At 42.3% G+C, this 24,565-nt stretch overlaps 3 protein-coding genes across 6 annotated transcripts in view; 2 read left to right on the forward strand and 1 right to left on the reverse strand.

The window, feature by feature from the left end:
- The window catches only part of nmbr (neuromedin B receptor), a 38,871-nt gene extending 37,148 nt beyond the window's left edge, over positions 1 to 1,723 (reverse strand). Inside the window, exon 1 of the mRNA XM_034899873.1 lies at positions 997 to 1,723. Within this exon, the coding sequence (XP_034755764.1) occupies positions 997 to 1,415 (419 nt within the window). The 5' untranslated portion in view covers positions 1,416 to 1,723. The remainder of the gene's footprint in view (positions 1 to 996) is intronic.
- A 4,363-nt stretch (positions 1,724 to 6,086) lies between these two features.
- On the forward strand, positions 6,087 to 11,416 carry cx23 (connexin 23). The gene is made up of 4 exons (XM_034899878.1): positions 6,087 to 6,176; positions 7,635 to 7,817; positions 8,417 to 8,614; positions 9,962 to 11,416. The coding sequence occupies exons 1-4, from the start codon at positions 6,147 to 6,149 to the stop codon at positions 10,157 to 10,159; spliced, it is 609 nt and encodes a 202-aa protein (XP_034755769.1). The 5' UTR covers positions 6,087 to 6,146; the 3' UTR covers positions 10,160 to 11,416.
- A 3,271-nt stretch (positions 11,417 to 14,687) lies between these two features.
- vta1 (vesicle (multivesicular body) trafficking 1) overlaps positions 14,688 to 24,565 on the forward strand; it is a 66,320-nt gene continuing 56,442 nt past the window's right edge. For all 4 annotated transcript variants that reach the window (XR_004660367.1, XR_004660366.1, XM_034899875.1 and 1 more), the window contains exon 1: positions 14,688 to 14,896. Coding sequence is in view for 2 of the 4 variants with exons in the window: in XM_034899875.1 (XP_034755766.1) it covers positions 14,806 to 14,896 (91 nt within the window). In the remaining 2 variants the exon portion in view is untranslated. The remainder of the gene's footprint in view (positions 14,897 to 24,565) is intronic.

Raw genomic sequence — 24,565 nt, forward strand, 5'->3', positions numbered from 1 at the left:
CAGCAATGTTTTTTATCTCATTTTGTTTCAACATTTTTGTCACATTTTTGACAGTTTCTGTCAGCCTTTTTTATTGTTTTAATTGCTGTTTTTAACATTAATGTCAAATTTTTCAACATTTCTGTCACTTTATGACCTTTCAGTTGCTTTAATCCATGTTTTAGTCGCTTTTTTTAAAACTTGTGACTCTTTTCTGACGATTTTTCACACATTGTCGCATTTCCATAGTTTGTGTTGCCTTTTTTTGTCACCTTTGTGACAAATATCTTTTGAATTTTATTTGAATTTAAGAAAAAAACTATCACTAAGTCTCTGACAATTGCATGCAAAACATCCACGTTGAAGAAGAGGAAGCTGCGTGTTCTTCTCGTCCTACCTTTTTCACAGATGTGACAGATGTATTTGACACATTAGAATAAGAATTTTGGGCCTTTTTCAACATTTTACTCGTTTTTGATCGTTTTTTCGCACTTTTCCTAGTTTTTTCACATTTTTCAGTATTTCTGTCCCCTTTTGTGCCTATAACGTCTCTGTATTATCAGAGGAACATTTGGCTATATTTCTGTGACCGGACTCGGGTCCGGACTCATGACGGGTTTTCTGTGGACGCGGACTTGTCTGGGACTGGCTGGTGTTTGGACTCGGACTTGTCTCGGTCTCTCCTGGTCTCTGCCAAATATGGCTTTTGTTCTTGACCGAGTCCAGGTCTCTATATGATGTTTATAATAATTTTGGAGGGAAATTGAAAAACTGGTCACCTGATAACCGATCACACACTAGACTTTTTTTCTGTCCTGGACTTGGTCTTGACTCTGAATCGAATCTCTTTGGACTTTGTCTTGACTTGGTCTCTACAATACCTGGTCTTGGACTTGTCTTGGATTCGACAAATAAGGTGATAATGACTACAGCCCTGTTATGAAACGTATCACTAATTTTCTGAGGAAGACTCCTAAACATGAGGAAAGACAACGGGACGTGTTCCTCTCGTCCTACCTGTCGGCGCTGAGCGCCGTGAGCGTGAACACGGACACGCCGACCGAGGTGAGCTGGATGACGGGGATGAGTTTGCACGCCGCCTCGCCGAACACCCACTCCTCGGAGAAGTAGCGGAAGGCGTCCACGGGCACGCAGGTGACGAGCAGCAGCAGGTCTCCCGCTGCCAGGCTGGAGATGAAGATGTTGGGCACGCTGCGCATGGCACTGTTCGTCACGAAGATCTTCACCAGCGTAATGTTTCCCAGCAGCCCCACGCTCACGATGCCCGTGTACACCGAGGTCATGACGCAGCGCACGGCAAAGTGCACCGTCTCCGCGCCGTCAGAGGACTCCCACCAGCTGGGGAGATCCAGCCCGGTGGCGTTTACAGCCTCCAGGTCTCCGGGCGGCAGGTTGGAGAGGAAGTCGTCATCCATCGGTCGATCCGTGGAGCGCGCACTCCGGTGGCGGTGAGTGACACACGGGCGGGACACACGCAGATAGAGGGTTCTGCTGTCTGTGTGGACAGCTGTCTCCCTGCTGTTAGAATGCTCCTTGGTTTGGGTTAGGTTTGGTTTAGGGATAGGTTTAGGTAGGGAGAGGGGGATGGGGGTAAAGACCGGGATGCTCCGTGCGTAAAGACGCAATGTCGAGGTTTTTTCCTCCGAGACAGGCTGCCAGGACAGAGAAACTTTTTCTGACAGGTGTTATCTCACTGACTGTCTGACGGCTGAGAGGCGACTGAGCTGGTACTTCTCAGACACCGGCAACATAGACCCTCCCTCTTTCCCCCCTCTCTCTCTCTCTCTCTCTCTCTCTCTCACTGTGTGTTTGTGTGAGTGAGAGAGAGATAGCGAGAGAGAGAGGAAGGGAAGGCAGAGAAGGCATGTAGGTAAAGCTAGTTGGATGGATGATGGATGGATGGATGGATGGATATTGTAGATCGATAGAAGGGGAGTCTAGATGCTGTTAACATTTGGAGATCAGCCCAAACCAGTTGGTGCCCCCCCAATCTCCACCATTAATACTTCCACATTGTAAGTTTGGGATCAATACTGTATGGTGATGCAACCATGTGGTGTCCCATCTAATAGGGGGATGTGTTCACCCCTAGCACTTACCCCTTGGTTTTAAGGGCTAGTGGTAAGGGGTAGGGGTAAGGGGTAATGGGTAGGGGTAAGGGCTTAGATGGAGAAATGGGATTCAGCCTGAATTTAAACTTCAAACACATCTTCCTTTTTTTTAAATGACTTCAGCACTTAACTCCAAGTCTTCCAGAGTTGGCCAGAGCTCCAGCAGCAGCAGAACGTCGCAGCTCTGCCGTCATAGTGTTAAGCCCGCCCACAAACTCTACACACAAAGTGATTGGCCTGACCAGAATTTGGTTTTTCAAGCTTGAAGGCAAACGGGGAGTTGCTAGTCTGACCCTGGCTGCAAATTACATTTGTTGCCACTAGGGTGCGTCAAGATTTCTAGACTATACTCAAGGGTTAGCACTCCACCAATCAGATTGGTCGTTGAGTCTGACTGCCCGCCCGCCAATTCAACATGTCAAATAGGCTCCTCTGACTGACGACTGCACGGAACATGCCGAACAGACTCATGTCACCGACCTCCCCAGACTGTACGACGCCTGATAATTGGGTTGGCATGTCAGCGCCTTGAGAACACGATGGGCCGCAAAGGTTGGAGTTCGGGATGGATAGTTGGGCGTTGAAACACAGGACTTTCAAGCCAGAGAGCGGTATTCACTTACCGGGGAAAACTAAAGACTTTCACTCGGGACATGCGTGTTCCTTAGGAGTGTTTTCATCCAAACCAAGATCTTTTTACCAATCCTGAAGTGCCCATATTATGAAAAAAACACATTTTTCTTGGATTTGGAGGTATTTTGTTTCTCTGGTGCTTCCACATGCACACAAATGTGGAAAAAAAACTACCAATGCTGTTTTGAGTGAGATACGGTTTCTGGATTGAATTAGATGAGACACATTAGAGTGACAGTGGAACAGAGAGGTGGATTTGTTCGGCAGATGTTAGAGGTTACTTCCTGGGGTTTGTAACAGCGCTCGCGGCTGCTGGAGGAACTAAACGCCTGCAGCAGATCCTCAGGCCAACTAAATAAAACATGGAGTAGCACTGGAGGTTTACACCTCCCGAAATTGAAACAAACTGGCCACTAACTTAAATGTCTGACAAAATAATCGCGTCTCACAGTCCACCATGAAGCCTATAAACTCCACCTCACTGCCTACAAAGACGCCCTCGTTGCTCCCAAATCTGCCTACCTCTCCACCATCCTCACCGACACCTGCCAAAACCCCAGAACCCTCTTCTCCACAATGAACAACCTCATCAAGCCTCGGATCACCACCCTCCCTCCCTCTACTCTGGATCTCTGCAACTCATTCCTCCACTTTTTTGCTGACAAAACAACATAATTTACCAATCCCTATTGGCCCTTCTTCTTCCCATCCTCCCTGAACTCCCAACCCCTACACACTGCCTCCTCTCCCAGTTTGACTTAGTCAACCCTAAGGAAATCTCTGAAATCACTAGCTCTTCCAAACCCACTATCTGTTCCCTTTCCTCCCTCCCAACTTCACTCCTGAAGTCCTGCCTCCCCTTCCTATTCCCCTACCTTACTAACCTCTTCAAAGGCTCACTGTCCCTTGGAACTGTCCCCTGTGCCTTCAAAACTGCCGCTGTCACCCCCATCCTTAAAACACCTGGTCAGGATCCCTCCGGAAATACAGTAAAGTCAGCCTAAAATACTCTTTGAGAAAACATTTGAGGCTGGAGTCCCAGACGCAGATAGATGGATAGATAGATAGATAGATAGATAGATAGATAGATAGATAGATAGATAGATAGATAGATAGATAGATAGATAGATAGATAGACACAGTTAGCTGACGGGACAGATATTTCCCTCAGGAATTGGTGGGGACGAGACGGCAGACAGCTGATAGGAAGAGATTACTGGATTGACATTCATCAGGTGGACATGGACACAAAGACTCTTAATGAATCCTCATGTTGCTCTGAAACCGTTGGATGTGGAAATAAGCAGCTGTGTGTTTTCAGTCTGATTTATCGCCTCTGAGTACTTTAACTAATACACCCAGAGGATATAATTACATTCATGCACCGGTGCGCCATTATCATTCCTTTGTTTGCCATGGCCTCGCACAGACGTCATAACACTCTGCCAGAGGGGTTTTTGATTGTAACTCATGTTTCAGTAAGTGTGTGTCGCGGGTCAGATTCATCAGAAAATCATGACATTGTGCTCATTTGAGAGCTTTACGCCATGTAAGAAGAACTCCGTAGTGCCCTGGAAGAAGGTCTGGCTATGCAGGCCATTTCTAACAAGACCAACACTTCTGGAGCCTAAAATGCCAACAATAACAAAAAATCTTAAAAAAAAGACAGGAAATCTGGTAGTCTTGCTCACAGTTATGATTCACGACATGATTCATGAGGTTTAACTTTTCCTTTCGTACACTTTTCTAACTTGTGTCCCTGCACGCTGAAGTCTGAAGATGGGATGTTTCCATCTGGAGCTTCAGTGAGACAAATGGACTTAAAAACTCACTTTAACAGGCCTTTTGTGTGTGAATGTGTGTGTGTGTGTGTGTGTGTGAGTGTGGCTGTTAGTGTGTGTATGTGTGTTTTTGTGTGTGTGAGTGTGGCACTTAGTTTGTGTATGTGTGTTTGTGTGTGTGTGAGTGTGGCAGTTAGTGTGTGTGTGTGTGTGTGTTGTTGTCAGTGTGTGGTTGTCTATGTGTGTGTGCGTATGTGTGTGTGCGTACGTGCGTGTGTGTGTGTGTTTACAGTCACAAATGGCAGTGTTTCCTTGAAGGGATGGCACTACCTGCTTTGGAATTTGATCATGAATTATTTTTTTGCTTCGAGAAGCCAGGCTGTGCTGTCTGTTAACCAACTCATGAACCCCAAAAATAATAATAATGGAGGTTCAGTCTCTGTAACAAAAAACCTGACAATGTCGGAGAGATAACATGTTCCAGAGTTTGTCATCCTTTGTGTAGTGTGTGTAATAACAACAAAAGAGGGAAAATATTGTAATTTCCCTTGCAGTATTATTATGTCTAGGTATTTGTATTTGATTTCTAAAGGAAAACACACATTAATCAACATTTCTTTAAATGTGCCAGATGATTTTAGACCATAGCAGCAGGAAGCAACACAAAAAATATTAATACAGGTTAAATTATACACACAGTAATGAAAAGGACACCATACATACAGCTACAGCAGAAACATAAGCTTTTTTTCCTTTAGTATGCCATGCAGAGCTGCAGAAAGCATCAGGACACTCTCAGAGATTACCAACAGTAGCTTGAGCTCCTACAAGAAGCCAAGCAGGCATCAGGACACATACAACTCCAACACCAGTCAGCCATGCAAAGCAATGACAAGCAGTCATAAAAATAGGAAGATCACTCTCTCATGCTCTCATGACGAAGGCCTTAATACAGCACACACTAATAAGATGGTACAGTATTTAAAATACAAGTTCATTTTTCATTCCTTTTTTGTTTTGGCAGCCAAAGTTCTATATGAAGTGAGACAGAGTTGGCACAGAGTTTTTACCGAAACCCCCCCCTGACCCCTGACATCATCTTGTTTTTTCACTTATTTATTCATGCTGCTCATGGCCTCCTTCGATGAAGTGTACTTGGGATATGACTAATGAAATCTGAATAACATGCATATTTTCACATAAACATGTAACTGTACTTTTTCCACTGTTTTTCTCTATAAACAGGTCAGTAAGGTCATAGGTTATAGGTTCTGTACCCCGTCACCCAAATCATTCTTCCTCTATTAAAAAAAATGCCCATGACAAACTGGAGATAGCAAAATAATATTGGTAGATGAAAAGGGAACCCTGTCCCTCTTGCACTGCGCTGTTCCCCCTGCATACTCGCAGGGATGCATTACTTTTCGTCTCATGTTTCTCATATATAAATGCATTAGCCTCTATTTTGAGGCGCTTTTTGTCGAAGCCTGTGTTTTATTTTGAAAAGCTATGAGCAGAAATAGCCCGGATTGATTGCGTCTGGCTTGACTGCTCTCTGACCCGCAAGGTCCCGCAACTGGCATGAGTTTGGGATCATCCCGGAGTGGAAAAAGAGGGGGGAATGAACAACACTCCGCCAGGATTACGGTTGGTGTGTGGACTTTATTTCACTTTCTCCAGGTTTGGCTTTTGGAGTTTGAAGTTTTGAGTTCTTTTTTTGTCTGTGCTGCTTTCTGTGTTGCTCGAGTTTTATTTGGGACAACAGAAGCTCCGTCAATGCGCTTCCAAAAGTATTTACAGTGCAGGGTGTGTTGTCCTCACTCTTGTTTATTTCTTGATATTTACTTTTTTATTTTTCTCATGTAGCGTCCACGTAGACAAAACTCCAACATTTGTGTCAGAAAGTATGAGGGGAAAATGTACACAAATTTCCCTATTTATAAAGTTTAAAATGGACAATTTATCAGACTGATGATTTTGTAACTCGGGTAAGACCAGGTGCTTTTCAAAATAAAGCTCAAAGTCTTTCAAATTAAAAACAAACATTAAGTTCAGTTGAGCTCCTGGGTGCATTGTAGCCTATTGTAGTTGCAGTTTACCATCTCACTCTGCATTGTGTGTGACAGGAGGTTGTTTTTTTTTTCGCTGACATAGTTGTATGGGGATTATAATGCAGGGACAACATGCCCCCCCAGCCCATTGTTGGCCCCTCTGTCTCTGTTGTCCTTTTTCTACTGAGCGAGTCAATTGATGGAGGGATAAAAGGCAAAAAAAAATATGCATTGACATGGCTTTCAAAGCAGAGAGAGAGAACGAGAGAGAGAGAGAGAGAGAGAGAGAGAGAGAGAGAGAGGGGTCATTTGGAGATTTTGTGGCCTTGTGTGTCAGCAGCAAACCGGCCATGACGGCCCAGAGCATCCCTGGAGTATCCACAGGCAAACCATGTCTTTAAACTACATCAGAAACTTCTATGAAGGATGCGTAAGTAGTTCACAAAGCCCGGTCGTTGGGGATTTTATTGTTACTTTCATCCACTTAGCAGACAACTTTATAATTTGACAGTTACAGAGCAGCGGCGTAGGAACAATTATCCCCCTTCGAGGCTTAAAAAACAAAAAGAGATTGATCTGTTTTTCATTCTCAGCTTTGTAATCCATCTCCATTTACCTCCGTCTTCATACAGTCAGGTGACATGTTTCGAGCCCAGATGGCTCTCTGCTTTGTTAGAGTGTCATTTGGGCCTTTTTTGTTTTTGAGTAACATGACTCGGTATTAGTGTCAGAAGTGAACAGGTAGAGAGAGTAGATGGTAAATGTTTCCTCTGAATGGGTTTTGTTTTAGCCTTCAGAGCTCAAGGTTCTCAGTGCGCCTCTCTGTCACAGCTGCATTCATCTGGTTAACAAAAGCTATTTTCTCTTTGTCTCTGACTGAGTGTGTGTGTGTGTGTGCACGTCTTTGTGTCTATGCACATTTGTATGTCGCTTGTTTTGTGCCATGAAAATGTGAATGCTTGTCAATATTTGTATGTATTATAAATGTTCTTGTGTGTCCCTGCCTGTATGTATCCATGTGTTCTGCCATTGTATAATTGTGTGTACATGTGTTCCAGCTAAGGCCTCCTACGGTGATAGGACAGTTCCACACCTTGTTCTTCGGCTCGGTGCGGATGTTCTTTTTGGGAGTTCTTGGCTTTGCTGTCTATGGAAATGAGGCACTGCACTTCAGCTGTGACCCCGATCGCCGAGAAATCAACCTGTACTGCTACAACCAGTTCAGACCCATAACACCTCAGGTAGGACTTACAAACTAAACTTAACTACACAGACATGTACTGGTGCAACCTTTTCAGTCCCTTACAACATATTTTTAGGGCCAAACGGACTCTGTGGACGCAAAATGTTTTGCAGAATTTTCTGCAATAATTACACATAATGCATCTCAACCCCAAGCAGAAAAACAATCCACTAAATTTCACAAATTTGGGGGGCTTCTTTAGGGAAAAACTGTGCCTGAAACTGAGAACTGAAACAATTGCAATCAGAAAACAGTCACAGACTGTGATCAAGATGAAGGTTTTTCCATATAAGTAGTAATTTCAGTGTGGGAGGTGAACTCAACTAGGTTCCTGACAGCCTTGGTTACCAAAGACACAACCTGGATGGCCAATTTAAAAACTAATGTGTGAAGTGATGAATAATGAATATACAAGTAGTCTTTTTCCTTACATATTCTTGCTTTGCCTTTTCCTGCTCAACCTCCTATCCCATATTTTTTAACCTTACCCCCTATCACCTATATCAATCAAACACTTTAGAATACCTTAATTCTGTATCCCATTGGTTTCATCCATTGGCACTCACTCCTTCGTTCCCTTCTTTCTGCCCTTTTCAGGTCTTTTGGGCGTTACAACTGGTAACAGTTCTAGTTCCTGGGGCAGTCTTCCACCTCTACGCAGCCTGTAAGAACATTGACCAGGAAGAGATCCTCGAACGACCCATCTATACCGTATTCTACATAATTTCTGTTCTCCTTCGCATCATTCTGGAAGTCATCGCCTTCTGGCTACAAAGCCACCTCTTTGGCTTCCAGGTCTGTGAGCTTCAAACTTAATTAATTCACTTCCTTCCAGTGCTGTCTACGACATAGTTATGTAGCCATCCATTATCAAGGTGCCGCTCATGAACATGAAGAACACGCAGAACCACACGAGACTCTGTCATTAGAAACTGTTTGGGAAAGGAAATGCATTTTCAAAAAATACCATCATTGTTGTTTGGAACAAACACACACCTAAACCACGGCTGTAGCTGCCAGTTGTTCCTCACCAGACATCGATTGGTTTGGTTAGCTGGTAGTTAAGACACAAACTCCTTACTTGCAGCCTGACAAAATAAATTCACGTGATCTAATGATCTCACAAGAATCTAGCTGCTGTGCAAGGCAAATGGTCTTGGTGAAAAAAGGGTGTGCAGACTATCCCCTACAACCTTGGGGAAGTTCCTTCTGGCACCAAAGCGCTCCCAGGCCAGGCAGGAGATGTAAAACGTCCACCATGTCCCGAGTTGCCAAAGGTCCTTTTTGCCCATTCATCATACCTAGGACTCCTTTAAAGGAATGGGGCTAGTGGACACCCAAATCACATCTTTTCATGCAATGGAGCAACCACTCAATAATTATCAAGATCTTCAAAATATTGAACTTTGTAAGGCAAGCCAGATATTGGACAATGTTTTTGGACGGTGTTGTTGTCAAGATAGCCCGGTTAGATAGCTAAGCCAAAGGTTGTGGAACCAGGCTACACCAGGACAAGATCAACATCTTTCTGTTGGTTGTTGTTTCCCGTAGCAAAGGGATTTGAGAACATCAACACACAGAGAGCAGAAGGTGAGAGGCAAAGCCTAAACGCTCGATGTCAGGCTTTATCCTGAAAATGTGCTTCCTTTGATCCAAATTAACAAATGATTTAATCCAAATTGCAACGCATGTTGTCAAGCAAAGAGGTGGATCAAACGATGCTGTCCGCAGGGTCCACCATGAATCTATGCATACACCCTGTCTGGTGTCAATGATACCAGAAAATGGTGGTGTAAAAATGGCCAGGATCTTTTACATGGTTATTCTGCCAGGTGGATACAGGTGGATAATGTTCCGGTTTACAAGATGTTTTTAGCATTTCAAGATGGTTCCTGAAACATGACACCAACAACATTACCCTGCACAATACCCAATATTACAACACAAAAGGCTGGAGTTGGTGGTCCTTCCCAGTACATGCTAGGTAAAGCTAGCAAGTACTTGGTGAGATACATTTAATAATAACACTGTGAATCCCTGCAAATGTGCACAGTGTCATCTACCTAAGTAGACATATAATGATCGGAAGTTTAGACAATCATGAAAGTATTACCACCTCTTGTTTCTCTTTTTGTCCCTCAGGTCCACCCGCTGTACAAGTGTGATGCCAGTGCTTTGGAAAAGGCCTTTAATGTGACAAAGTGCATGGTGCCCGAACACTTTGAAAAAACTATCTTCCTCAGTGCCATGTACACCTTCACCGTGATCACCATAATCCTCTGTGTTGCTGAGATATTTGAGATACTCTGCCGACGGCTTGGTTATCTTAACAACCAATGACACATTCGAACAAGCACGCATTAATGACTAAGGGTACAAATATATGACACTAATTCTGCCAGTTTTTAATCAGGCTCTTGGTTAGCCACTGCTGAACTTTTTTTAAACAAAACAGGGAGCTGACATAAGAGCCCAACCTCACCTGTAGTCCAACAAATTTCAGAATGTGCAACAATGTCAGAGCTGGTAAGTCTGAAATTGTCTCTGGTGGTTTTTGCCCATAACTATAGAGTGACTATCCCTAGTGGTATTTCAGATATCAGTGGGTTTGTACCGGCTGTGTCCGAGGTCTGCGCCGCTGACTCTGAAATGTTGGGGAATGGGTTTGAAGTTTTCAGTTTTTTTAAGAGAGATTGAGAGACATGCATTGACTTCAGGGTGCTGCTAAAACCTGTAACTATTGTTGAATTAGAGCACAAGGAAAGCCCGGCTAGTCACAAACCAGGTCCAAAACAACTAGAGGTTCACCAAACCTTGTTCTTGGAGGTGTACCTCATATCTGATCCTTCTATATACATCCTGGAAGCCTTACCCTGAGCTAGTTAGGGCCTGGTTTACAATAAATGCATCAAGGCTCATCAAACCAGTTAGATGTAGCTTTACTTGGGCACTTGGAGTTGGAGTGCCAACAATGAACCCAAGCAGCTATATTTAATGAGATTTCTAAAGTTGCAGAACGTTTTGGTCAAAAGGCATTTAGTCTCCATGTAATGTAACAACACAAAACAATGCAAATCCTTTAGCTAGTCACATAATTCTGCATTAAAGTGCAGATAAACACCATTTTCTAGCTTGTCTTCAAGGTGCTGATCAAACATGACAGGCAGATTATCACTCGTCATTCTAAAGAAACTGTGGTCCAGTACCCATGTGCGAGTGAATTTCAGGTGCCATTGCTCCTGACACTTCGATGTGCCAGAGTTATCACTTCCAGTATGTGTCTGTCGTTGCTTCCAGCCCGTTCTGACCTTTACTTCCATCGACATGAACGCCACAACTTCGTTGTGGGCTTTTGATGGAGTTGTCTGCCTTTTCAAATTTCTGTTTCAGAAGGTCTTAAACAACCTTCAACTTGACTTGTAGAATTTCTCAAAACACCCAATCTCATGCGCCAGATTTTTTTTTTTAAATGGCTCAGATTACATCCATGATATTTAAAGGCATCTTCGAAAAACGATGCGTCAAGAAAATGGTTGAAATGCTGTGTTTTACTCTTTGAGGGTAAAGAGCTCCCCAAAGAATGTAATCATCTAAAAATGAAAAAAAAGAAATCAAACTTCCTGGCTGACATTTCGAAACTTTAGAGAAATATATAGTCTGAATGATTAGTGACAAAAGTATTATTTTAATTTGGATATACAAATGTGTTGGAATGAAAATATTTAAAAGTACTAGAAGTTGCAACGTTTTTTAAGTTAATATAACAAAAAATCATCAACTGCCAGTAAGAAGAGATATGGCACAATTGTGTGCATCCAAGGTGAGACTGATGAGGTCTCAAACATCACTGTTTAGTGTAGTTCCTAACAGGCATGAACAAAATCTACATAGGAATTTGAACTTTTTGGAGATCAGGCCTTATATATACTGTAGGTCTCATATATAGTACAATAACGCTGAAAAGCAAAACTTAAATGCTAATTTAGTGATATATTTGAAACAATGTCCATGTCTGATTCTCAACCATCTCCTCATCCAGGGTGTCCTCCAACCCACACTCTCTTTATATCACCTTTTCCTAGCTTGTAGTATTACACATAATACTTTTTGTAATGTTGCCTTCGGTGTCACTGTCTATGTATTTTGAAAAAGATTACCTCCTCATGTTTTGTAGTGTTTTTTTTTTTGATCAGACATCCATCCATCTTTCGTTATGAAGTTTTCAGCGATATGTTTATCATCTCAGGTACAAAATTGCATTACCAGACAAAAGTGGATCAAACCCTTATTTCAAATCCTTTTAAAATCCTTAAATAAGCATTTCTGGTACTGAGGGACCACTCCAATTGATCCAAACCCACAGTACCGATGGCCTGGTTGGTCTGATAGGTTTTGAGAGGATTTGAAACAGGTATGTGACTCCTGTGGTTTGGGTTCGTCTGCGTTCTGGTATCTGTTAGTGAAGGATGGTTTTAAATTTTGCCTCTAAAAGCAACAACATTCTCACTCCCAACTCGTCAACATACTGACACTTGGTCAGGATCTACTTTTTAAAGGTCTTGGTATCCCCTTCGGCGTAATTAATGGCAACGCGCTTGGTCAGGATCCTTTGGGTCACTTTTGTAACACCCTTGGTATCCCTTTGGCGTAAGCAGTAAACACGTTAAGTCAGGACCATTTGGCATCATTTTTCAAGGCACTTGGTCAGGATCCTTTGGGTCACTTTTCGACACTTGGTCAGGATCCTTTGGGTCACTTTTTAACACTTGGTCAGGATCCTTTGGGTCACTTTTTAACCCTCTTGGTCAGGATCCTTTGGGTCACTTTTCGACACTTGGTCAGGATCCTTTGGGTCACTTTTTAACACTTGGTCAGGATCCTTTGGGTCACTTTTTAACACTTGGTCAGGATCCTTTGGGTCACTTTTTAACACTTGGTCAGGATCCTTTGGGTCACTTTTCGACACTTGGTCAGGATCCTTTGGGTCACAATAAAATCTGGGGCCAGCTGGAGCCAAGTCTAGAAGAAACGCACATTTTAATATATTAATCCCCATTCAAGTTATCGGGGCACTAGTCTATATCCATGGTGTTCCACTTCCGGGATTGCTCCGATGTTACCTTCCACTTTTTTTGTTTGAATTTTAAACTCCGGTGGATTTATGAGGACTATGGTTAACTTCTCAGATCTCTACAGCATCAATCCAGACAGCTAAATAAACTTTTAAATGTACACGTTCCACCAAAACAAATTTATTCCCAATAATGTTTTGCAGCGGCTTCATGGCTCTGCGCTAAGTGGCTCTATGATAACTGTTATTGGTTTAAAGAAATGCCAATAAACTAGAGCATGGTTTTCTCCCATCCCAGAATTCTGACTAGCCAGACCGTCCTAGGTAGCACTGTGAAGGAAGGTCCGGCAATGCGAGACTTGCGGAGTGCTAGACCGGAAATAGCCGGCAGACGTCTCCCGTGCGCCTGATCTATAGGTCGCACAGTGCGGAAGCAGTGCTGATCATCCAAGCAACATCCATGGCGCTAGACTGCTGTCAACTAGCTAGCAGTTTAGTAGCAAGCTTACCAACTACCAACTAGTCCTTCTAATAGCCACTATGCCACCAAGCCACATGGATTAACTAGTTGTGCCACTTTTTGGTGTGGTCAGGCTCTCACGCTACTGCTATTAACATCTCTGATCTTGAAAAAATAGGCCAATTGTTTAAAATAAATACTTCGGATCGGGTAATATTTTTCAAGGTCCAGGTTTTATTTTGGGGCTCATAATAACAGATATTCCATAGGCTTAAACGTACAGGCTATTCTTGGTAAAGAACTTGTACATAGCACTCTTATTAAAGTTAAATTTGATTTATAGTTATTAACTTGGAAAGCAGATGGTGTATTTTGACAAGTTTGACTCAGCATTCTAGTCAAAAACTTTGGATAATAGATTTTGTTTTGGGGTCTCATGTAAAACTCAAGATACACCGTGATGTTAAATAGCGCCAACACATCCCAAACTGTTCTCTTTATGAACTGAACTGAAAACTGTAAAACATCACCATTGCACTGGGAGGTACTTTGGGTTTTGGTGTACTATTGAGAATTATTTATAAAATCGGGGAGTTCATCTTTAATATCTCTTGATGCTTCTTCTGACAACTAAATTCAGGGTCATTCGTGGAGATTCCTCAACTAAGGCGCATCACACTATACTGAAAATTCCTATTTCATTTTTAATTCTTTGATTTTAACTACATAATGTTGTTATACATAAGTTGTAATATGTGAACTGTTGTCTCTGTCTGTATTGAGCTGATTTTTCACCTCTCAGTTATCTTACAGAAAAAGAGGCACACTTTATGACCAATGCATACATATTAAAAGAAAACCTTCTGTTTGTCTTAGTGCTACTTTTCAGGTGACCATTTATTCTCTTACTTGTTTTGTCTTGAGATGATTAATTAAACATGTCCTACAATTGTCTTTGCTTCCTTTTTGATTGAGACATTGGGTCCTATATCTTGCACCTGGAGCAGTGCAAAGCCCTACAAAGTGTCTGTGCTAGTTTAATACCGTCTAGCGCCCACTTCGTTTAAACAGCAAATGCACCAGGCTGCAAGTAATCACATAACATTGTTATTAACTTGATAGGCTGCATAACTTGTAAAGTTAGCCTATTAAATGTTCAACATCGTCCACACTTTATACATATGGCAAATATCTTATTTTTCTAATCACAAAGTACGTATATTATGTACAATAATATGATGTAAAGTGAACAATATAGCCAGTCTAATCTCCAAACATGTTTTACTGGAATCCCCAGCAATACAGTTGGTTACGTCATCTGTCCCGTGGAGGCGGCCGCTCCTATTGGACAAACACGCGGAAGTGAAGAGAACACTCGGCTAACAACAACCAGGGAGCCAGTTCTACCCTGTCATTGATTTGTTTCTGTCTCCTGGAGGTGTTTTTAAATCAGACATGGCTCTACCGCCTCAGCTCAAAGCCATCCAGCACCACCTGCGGACCGCACAGGAACATGAGAAACGGGACCCGGTCGTCGCGTATTACTGTGAGTTTGTTTTGCTGGCTAATGTTAGCTGTAGCTACTGTTAGCATCCCAGCTTTGTTTACCTGAGCCGACAGATGACGAATGTGGCTAGAAGGGATACAGCTACGGCCTGGAGTTACGTACATTTACGCAAAGTCTCGCACAATCTAGTCTCGTTTGTTACTCGGGAGTTTTTAAATTCAAACCAAATTTTTTTTTCCTAAACTTGACAAGCCGTTTTTGTGTCTAACCGTAGCTGTCGTCGCCGTACGTTAGCTGTATCCCTTCTAGCCTCAACCACAGATGACTGTGTGTTAGCTTAGCGTTTATTTAAACTGGGACTTTACACATGAAGTGGGTACAGACAGTTTGATATTATTAACAAGCCACTGAGCTGCGGGTTTAAATTAATCTGGATACTAACGGTTTGCGTGGCGCAGTTAGCTTTGATAGTTTAAACTTGACTAACGTTAGTCTGGCAGTGCTAGCTTTCTCAGTTTAAACTTCATTAACGTTAGCCCGGCAATGCTAGCTTTGACACTTTAAACTTCATTAACGTTAGCCTGGCAATGCTAGCATTCTCAGTTTAAACTTCATTAACGTTAGCCTGGCAATGCTAGCATTCTCAGTTTAAACTTCATTAACGTTAGTCTGGCAATGCTAGCATTCTCAGTTTAAACTTCATTAACGTTAGTCTGGCAGTGCTAGCTTTGACACTTAAAACTTAATTAACGTTAGCCTGGCAATGCTAGCTTTGACCGTTTAAACTGAATTAACGTTAGCCTGGCAGTGCTAGTTTTGACAGTTTAAACTTCATTAACGTTAGCCTGGCAGTGCTAGTTTTGACAGTTTAAACTTCATTAACGTTAGCCTGGCAGTGCTAGCTTTGACAGTTTAAACTTCATTAACGTTAGCCTTGCAGTGCTAGCTTTGACAGTTTATATTTTAAGAACTCTTTTTTTTTTATTTGGGGCAGTTTTAGGCCTTTAACAGAACAGCTGAATGACTTAAAGGGTAAAAAGAGGGGGGGCAACATGCTGCAAAGAGCTGCAGGTCCGGTGGTGTAATCATATTTTTTTGTGATGACTTTCCTGTGATTTCCCTCTCCCAGCCTCATACTCGCCTGTCCCAGAGCGACCCCCGTACACTAAAGACAACGGATGTGTCAGTATTGATGGGGTTTATTTAAAGCCCCGGAAAAACAACATTTAAAGTTGAGAACAGATGAGACAGATTTAAACTTTTGAGAAGCACAACCGAACCTGAACACAATAGGACATCACACAAATTAGCCATTTAATCGACACTGCTGCACTACCTTGCAGAAATTCGCCAGATCTCCTTTTAGCTATTTTTATGCAGCCTTAAGTCACTACAGAGAGGGGCTTTCCTAATACTTTTGTACTCCGTTTTGTATCTATTAGCAATAACATTTGGCCTAAATTGACTCAAAACCATTTAATAAACTGTTTACAATCTTTAACACCGTGGCTAACAAATGCATTACAATAGGAGAAATAACCTCCAGTCTTTCTATTTTAGGTAACCATCTGACCATTGATAACTAACATTATCATATAGTAATTCAGTTGTGTAAAGTAGTGCACATTTAAGATGACCATGAGTTTACTCGTCACTTACCTCATGAATTTCCATTGCCTATATTAGCTTTGCATGTGTGCTGGTATTGACCAACCTTTCTGTTCCTCCACTCTAACCGAGGATGCCTGTTTTTAAACTCTGTAGCTTGACTTTCTCACCATCTCTCTCTAATCAACTGTAACAAGGAAATATAAACATTGCATTCCGTTTACTGCTGTACCCAGAGACACACACACATACACACAAACACACACACACAATATTATATAAGCTACTCACACTTACCAGGTAGCACCCAGTCCCCCAATGCGGGAGTAGCTTCAGGCACCGACTTTTTGAAAACACTGTCGTAGTGTTATTTGGGTCTGTTTACGTTTCATATCTCGTTATTTTAAAACTTTGCACAAACTCTACGTAGTTGCGAGAAAGGAAAGATGCACAGAATAACCGCCAACAACTTGTGACGTTAGATCCAGGGCATGGCCACCGAAGCCCCACATTTTAGTGCTTCACAACAAAGACAGGGCGAATTTATGAATGAAAGTGAAGTTCTGTCACAAAACAATGTTGTAATGTATCATCTCGCCTTTGCAAGTGGGTATACAAAAATCCTTGTTTTTTCTTAGTGGGTGCCCACTCTACCAACTGAGCTATCCATGTGCCCTAATATTTAAAATTCTGGCTTAATTAAAGGAGGTAAAATGAGCAGAACCTTAAACATCAGTAAAAAGCACCATGGATGAGTCGGGCAGTTGGCTGACTCAGCTGTAAAGAATGTCTTCCATCCTGTAACATCTCTTTATGATGTGTCAACGGAGCAACAGACACTATTACATTGTGACTAGTTTGTATGCACAGTGTTTTTATAGTAATTGTGTAGTCGTTTGAATCTGGTAAATCTGCTCACTTTGGCTGGATATTGGTTTTACTTTCATGATGGTAGTGCTGATACGAAAACTTTTTCAGTACTGACACAAGAGTTATATTGGTCTGGCCTCGCCTAAAACAATTCTCAGTTGATAAAAGCTGTTTAATGCTTCCTGCATTCAGGTTCTGCGGACGGCGCTCTGCGGACGGTGTGCATGCTCACCACAAACCGTCTGGTTTTTCATACTGGTTGCAGTCAGAGCGGCTCAAAGAACAGACTTCTTCTCCCCTGTAGCCAATCACTGCAACGCAGTCTTTGCCACCGCGTCCGTATCGTTACAAAATCTTGGGGGTGCGCAGTTCAGCAATCAGATCCTTCATCTCCGTCCGCACCCCGCCGACTGCACTGAACGCACGAAGCATGAAACCGCTTTAACACTCATATGATTTATTCAACTAATGGATTAGTTGATTTAATGGACAGGTTTGTAAAACTGAGTTTCTCCAGAAAGAATCAAGCAAAAGCACCACTTCAGATTTTGGGTTTACCAGAGATGTGCTCACAAGTTTCTTAGAAATAAGTGTTCCAGCATGAAACGGCATAAACAAATTACTAATCAAGGGCAACCTCAAGCTTTGCCCTCCCTGTAGAGACAAGATTGTTCACAAGATTGTGATACAATCCTACATAACCTCTCCGCCTCATTGCAAATGCCATACATTTGATAAGTGTGACTATTGTTTAGGCTGTCACCGTCAAGTTCATTGATCAGAAGACGGAACGGATGGCTGATCTCCTCCTCTGAACAAAAACCAATATCCTGATGAGAAACCCGGCAGCGTGTTGAAACTGATCACATTTTATCCAATGAAAGACTTATTTATACCTTATACCTTATTTACATGAAAGAGGATCCACAGAGGATACAAAAACGCACGCACACAGACAGACACACAGATCCACATACACACGCACGCACACACACACACACACACACACGCACACACACACAGACGCACACACACAGACAAACACAGATAGACACACACACACATACATACATTTAAGCAAGAGGACGTTTTCGAATGTCTCGTTTTGGCCACAACTCAAAGATATTCAGTTTACTGTCACAGAGGAGAGAAGAGACTAGAAAACATATTCACATTCAACAAGCTTACATCACACAAAAATGACTCAAACCAATTAATTGATTATCAAAATAGGGCGAAAAATCTGAGCTGACTTCTGATTGAGTGTATAGGGATCAGAGCGCAGCAGGGGTCTGCTTCTGACCCAGTTTAGATGGGACATGGGGAAGCTGCTCGAGGCAAAATGCACATGAAGAAGAATGGAAAAGCAGAAAAAGAACAAAACAATCTGTCAGATCAAAGGCGTGTGTCCGCAGCGCTGACAGGTACTCGCTGTCTGGCAGCTGAGTGGAAGTCTTTATACTGACAAAGGAAGAACTTGTTAAGTGACGCCGTTTTGATTTCATATTAAGAGTCTGTTATGTGGCATCTAAAAGTGTTAGAGTAGGAAGAAACAAGTGGGTTTTTTCTCATGATTTTTTAAAAAGGGGACCATTTATAATACAAACATCATGAAGATCCAAATACTACCCAACTGGATATATTTTAGCGGGGGGGTCGCCACACGTTCATTTGTGACATCATTACACAATCTTTTGCACAAAGCTTTGTTGTTGTGTCAACAAGGTACATTGAAAGAAATAGCCAGAAATTCTTTAGCCAGATCTTCACAAATTCAATTCAGGAAAGTATTTAATCTTATTATTATTACTTAGGCAGCCTATCTTTGAAGTGAAATAATAAATTCTACAAAGGGAGGGAGAAAGATTAATAATTCTCAAAGAAGGCTGATTTGCCCCGGGCCAGGCCAGCTCAGCTCATCTTCCTCCGGTGGGGTCCCGCTGTCACTCCTACCTACACCGGCCCCCGCACCCCCCGAACCCTCGCACCCCCCCGCACCCCCCCACCCTGCCACTTCTCCCATCTCTACCTGTCTTACACGTGGAGGGGAGGGGCTGCTAAGTGGTGTCTTTTCTTGGTTTTAAAGGCTTTATTACAGTAAAGTGATGTCATTTTCTGATCTTACCAGACTGTTCTAGATGTTCTGTTATTTGCCTTTACCCACTTAGTCGGTATATCTACATTACTGATGATTATTTTTCAAAAACCTCAAGGAATTTGTCACCTGTGCAAGCTGTGCCGTTTCCTTTCCGTGGATCTATGTTACATTTTTGCCAGTTTTATCGATAAAAACACGAGACACTTTAGACTCGAAGCCCTGAAAGCAAACGTATTAAACACAGACAACCTGGCAGAGTGGAGATTTACATATTTGTCTCCACAAATCATTTCCTCTAGGTTAAAAGCAAACACGCCGTGAGAGGTGGTAAACTCACTTTGGGGGTGGGGGGGGGTTTCTGTTGATTCTGCATCAGTCGCTGTAAAAAAGGAACAGATTCTTGGCATCTTTGGGAGACTGAGTTGTTGCAAGATTCATCAGATGCTTAAACTGTTAGGAAAAGATGTGACCTGCCGAATGGATGATACACTTTCCAGTCTTATTACATCAAATGTGTCAAACTTAACGCCTGTGGGCCAAATTCGGCCCCTCGCCGATTATGAGCCGGCCCGTATATATATTTAGGTTCACAATACATTTTGTCCCACCTAGTTTCTGCCCACCACTTTTTCTGACGTTGTTGTCACTTTTTTGGACGATTTGTAATTTTTTCCATCGTTGTTGTCACCTTTTCTGAAGTTTTCTCAATGTTTTTGCTACTTTTCTCAACGTTTTTGCCATGTTTTTCAACATTTTGTCACTTTTTTTTGAAGATTTGTAACTTTTTACAACGTTGTTGTCACTTTTGCCTTCTTTCTGCCCACCACTTTTCTGACGTCACGTTTTCTGATATTTTTGTCACTTTTCCAAAGCTTTTGCCACTTTTGACACATTTTTGGACCATTTGTAACTTTTTCCATCGCTGTTGTCACTTTTTCTGAAGTTTTCTCAACGTTTTTGCCATGTTTTATGACATTTTTTATTTCAAAGTCGACAGAAACAGAATAAATCTATGAATAACAGTTTTGGGTCGTCTTTCCACTTTTCCAACAACCACAACTCTGGTTATGGCATAACGCATTAAGTGCAACCAGTTCCACATGGAGAAGTAACCATATTTTCCTGTAAAACAAAGAAACATTGTATGTAGTATATGTGGTGTGTATATATAGAGCAGGACACATCGGCCAACATTCAGAGTTTTGTTAAAATGTTTCTTTTTCCAAATCTTAAAACGTCTCGAAGGTGTAGTTGGAAAACGTTTGTTATTGTGAATGTTTGGACCCAAGTGATGCTGAATTCCTCGAGATGGCCTGTCCGTCACACAGAGTGGCTGCTGCTGTGATGTCTTTCCCCTCAGAGACGCTACTTAGTGGATTAAAAAGGAGCCCGAGACAGGTAGTTGGGCTGTTTTAATGGGCTGCTTACATTGTCCACGCTTGTGTTTTTCCCAGATCGCGGCAGATAAGCGGATTAACTCGGAGCAAGAACAACGTTTTTCTCATTGATGTCCGATGTTCTGTGATAGAATTGATTGACAGCAAGGGAACGAAAGTACTGGAATTGATTTGGGTTATTTCCAAGTGTTGCAAAATGGCACCAAACACATTTTTATTTCTATTTCAGAGGTAAGTCCGAGCAGGTTAGTGTTCAGCAGGAAGCTTTGCACGGGGCTGGATGGATGCAGTGTTTTCCTTCAGTTAGTGAAAGACTGAAGTTTCATTTTTTTTTTTTTTAAGATGTAGATATTTGGCAGAGGGGGGGTTAAGGGTTCCTCCCCCCTATGAAATGGTGTTTTTTAGTAATAAAAAAGGCGCAGTCACATCCTTTTTGGACCATTATTATCACAATATCTATATCTAGAACGTTAGAAAAGCTAGAGCATATAATACATAACACTCAAAAAGCCTGAAGACAAGACTTGCTAGAGAAGTCCACCGGGGGACAAATATACTACCATCAGATCTGAGAAGTCATTGGATGTTCAGAGTGATTTTCACATTTATTCGGACTATGCCCACCTTACACCATACGACTTTTTTTGGAGGATTCCACTGTCGCAGATAAATCCTAAATCTGGGAACGAAATCTTGAGAGTCGGGGTCTCCCGTCGTCTCTGTCGTTTGGTGTAAGGTGTTCATACAACCAGGGCAGCACGGTGGGGGGGTAAAATCAGGATTACATTGTGCCGCCCTACGTACAACTCAGTCCCAGTCAGTGTTTTCCCCACCTGGATATTCAGACAAAATCAAAAACCTGTTTGATATTGTAGTACATTTAAAGTCTCGGAATTAAAATCTTCTAGTCTGTGACTAAAATGTCAGTTACATAATAACAGATGGTCTTTAGATGAGAGATAGTGTCACACTTTAATCTTCTGCTGCCACTCAAGCTTCATAACGTTAGTTATGTTGTTTAGCACGCAGCCTCAGTGATCCAGCCAGACCACTGGAGGTCAGCAGCACCGTGTCGCTCACTCTCTCTCTCTCTCTCTCTCTCTCTCTGTCTCTCTCTTTCTCTGTCTGTCTGTCTGTCTGTCTGTCTGTCTGTCTGTCTGTCTCTGTCGCTCACTTTTTCTCTCTCTATGTTGCTCACTCTCTCTCTCTCTCTCTCCTTCTCTCTCTCTCTCTGTCTCTCTGTCTCTCACTCTCTTTCGCTCACTCTCTCTCTCTCTCGCTCACTTTTTCTCTCTCTGTTGCTCACTTTCTCTCTCTCTCTCTCTCTCTTTCTCTCTCTGTGTGTGCTTCTCTCGCTCCCTGTGTGTGTGTGTGTGTGTGTGTCCACATTATCATGAGGGCAGCTGAACTCGTCTAGAGCAGTGGTTTCCAAACTTGTCCAAGTCCAGGACCCTGGACAATAGCAGTTTATTATATAGACTTTAAATATGATGTTTCTTAATATTTTATTAATTAATTATGTGAGAAGGTTAATTCCACAGACTAATCTCTTAGCATTAAGGTAAACTTAGCTTGTTCCAAAAGGCTGAATCTGATCTTTTTGTGTGACCGTTGCGCGTGTTATCCGTCTCCTTCAGCCGCAGCCCTTTATCTAAATTAGTTGGATAACGCAGGCCAATATTTTCCCTCACTCACCCTGGAACCGGACGATCAGTGGCGGGTCGAGTCAGCGCCGTGATTAGTTTGGCTGTAATGAAGAGTGTAATTCAGCAGCGGCTCCACCCGCTGACAGTTTCTGGCTGTGTGACAGTCGCTGTTTCACACTGATTGGATCATTGACATTATTAATGAGCTGCGGAACCCCCGCCCCTCTGCTGACACACACACACACACACACACACACACACACAGAGACGCTCACACAGACACATTACGTTATTTTAAATATCTATTAAAATATGATTAATTGCACAGCTCTAAGATATCATACGAACAACAAAACATTCAGTTTTTACTGAATTTAGATTCGGACAGATTGTTGATCAAATGCTTTATTATTTCCACTGTGAAAAGTAGAGCAGATTTCAAATAAAGACGGAACAGTTTAGACCTTTTAAAAAGTTGGTTTCATTTTGGCCAAATGTCCCAAAAGTAAAGCAGAAAACTGTAGAGTTGCTTGTTTCTGTAGTCATCAAGCATGTGCATCTTCCTTGTTGTTCTACAGGACTGCTGCACGCTGTAGTCTCATTACGCTGCACTTTATAGTTTGTTTTAAGTCTTTATTTCTTTCTTTATGTTAAACTGTCTAATGTTTTTATGCCTCAGGGAACGGCCACGTACATGTTGTTATATTGTTGTCTGAACCCTCGATATAATGGCAATAAAGCAGCTCTGACTTGATCAGGACCAGTTTCTGAGCAGCTGCTTTTAGAAACATTGTGTGTTGTGTTTTATTGATCATATTCAGGGTCTGTCGCTTTATGAAGATACTAAAAGCGATACTTTGGGTGTGATAAAGCACTTGTTACAGCTTTCACCCTTCTCTGACAGGGACTACTCCTCTGACACTGACAGCACAGGTCGTCGACGTGAGAGAGTGACAGACTGACTGAAATGGAGGGGAAAAAAGAGGGAGAGAGAGGGAAATGAAGTGGGAGAGAGAGGAAAAAGGAGTGGGAGAGAGATTGAAAAGGAGAGAGAGAAAAGGAGATTTTGGGATTTTTCAAAAAAACTTTATTTTACCAAATCAACACCACATGTATTTCTTCAATAATAGAGTGTGGTTGAGAGAGATGGAAAAGTAGGAAGAAAGGAAGAGAGAAAAGGAGCGGAAGAGAGAGAGGGGAAAGGGAGATGGAAAAGGAGAGGGAGGAAAGGAGAGGGAGAGTGAGAGGGTAGTTAAGAGAGATGGAGAAGGAGGGAGAGAAGAAGAGAGAAAAGGAGGGAGGACAAGAGAGGGTGGAGAAGAGAGATGGAAAAGGAGAAATTCACTTTTTAATTATGACTTGGCCGAAGTAACAACACAACATCTAGAAAGTTTTGTTTTCACAATGATTCAATGTAGGATTATGATATTATTGCAATATGAAAATCTACATCGACTCTTAATTCAAGATATGGTTGGAAGAAGTAAAAAGGTTTTTACTTCTTAAAAATGATGACTTTTAATATTGTGTAATGTAAGAAGGACTTTACCTGTCTTGCCAGTCAAATTAAATTTAATGAGTGCATTAATCGAAACATTACTCTGTAATTACACCTCTGTAATCCACCACTGTAATTCTTTTCACTTTAAGCCCCGGGAGGAGGGAGAGGGGAGAGGGAGAGAGAGGAAAAAAAGAGGAAGAGAGAGGGAAAGGAGAGAGACATGGGTGGGGGGGGGGGTTGATGGAGCAATGGTGCCGCTGCAAAATAGCCTCGGTAAGAAACTGGTTAAGAGTTTTTTGTAATAGTCCCGTTACCGACCACCAGGGGGCTCTGGGGAAAACATCTGGAAGTTGACCAATATGTAGGCCTGGCTGGAGCTTTTTTTCATTTTCTGTGGCCTCACATCCTCTCTGCTGTCAAAGCCGTCTTTCTGTGTTGCACTTCATTGTGTTGGAGCAGCCAAAGAAGTGAATGTTGCATGGGTGTAATCGCACAAAGGGCGTCTTTGTCTCTTATGGCGTTTTTCCACTGCTGGTAACAGCTTGCCTCGGCTCGCCTCGGTCCGCCTCGGCTCGCCTCGGCCCGTTA

Source organism: Etheostoma cragini, chromosome 18 (assembly GCF_013103735.1).
Source record: "Etheostoma cragini isolate CJK2018 chromosome 18, CSU_Ecrag_1.0, whole genome shotgun sequence".
In the NCBI taxonomy this organism is placed as follows: Eukaryota; Metazoa; Chordata; class Actinopteri; order Perciformes; family Percidae; genus Etheostoma; species Etheostoma cragini.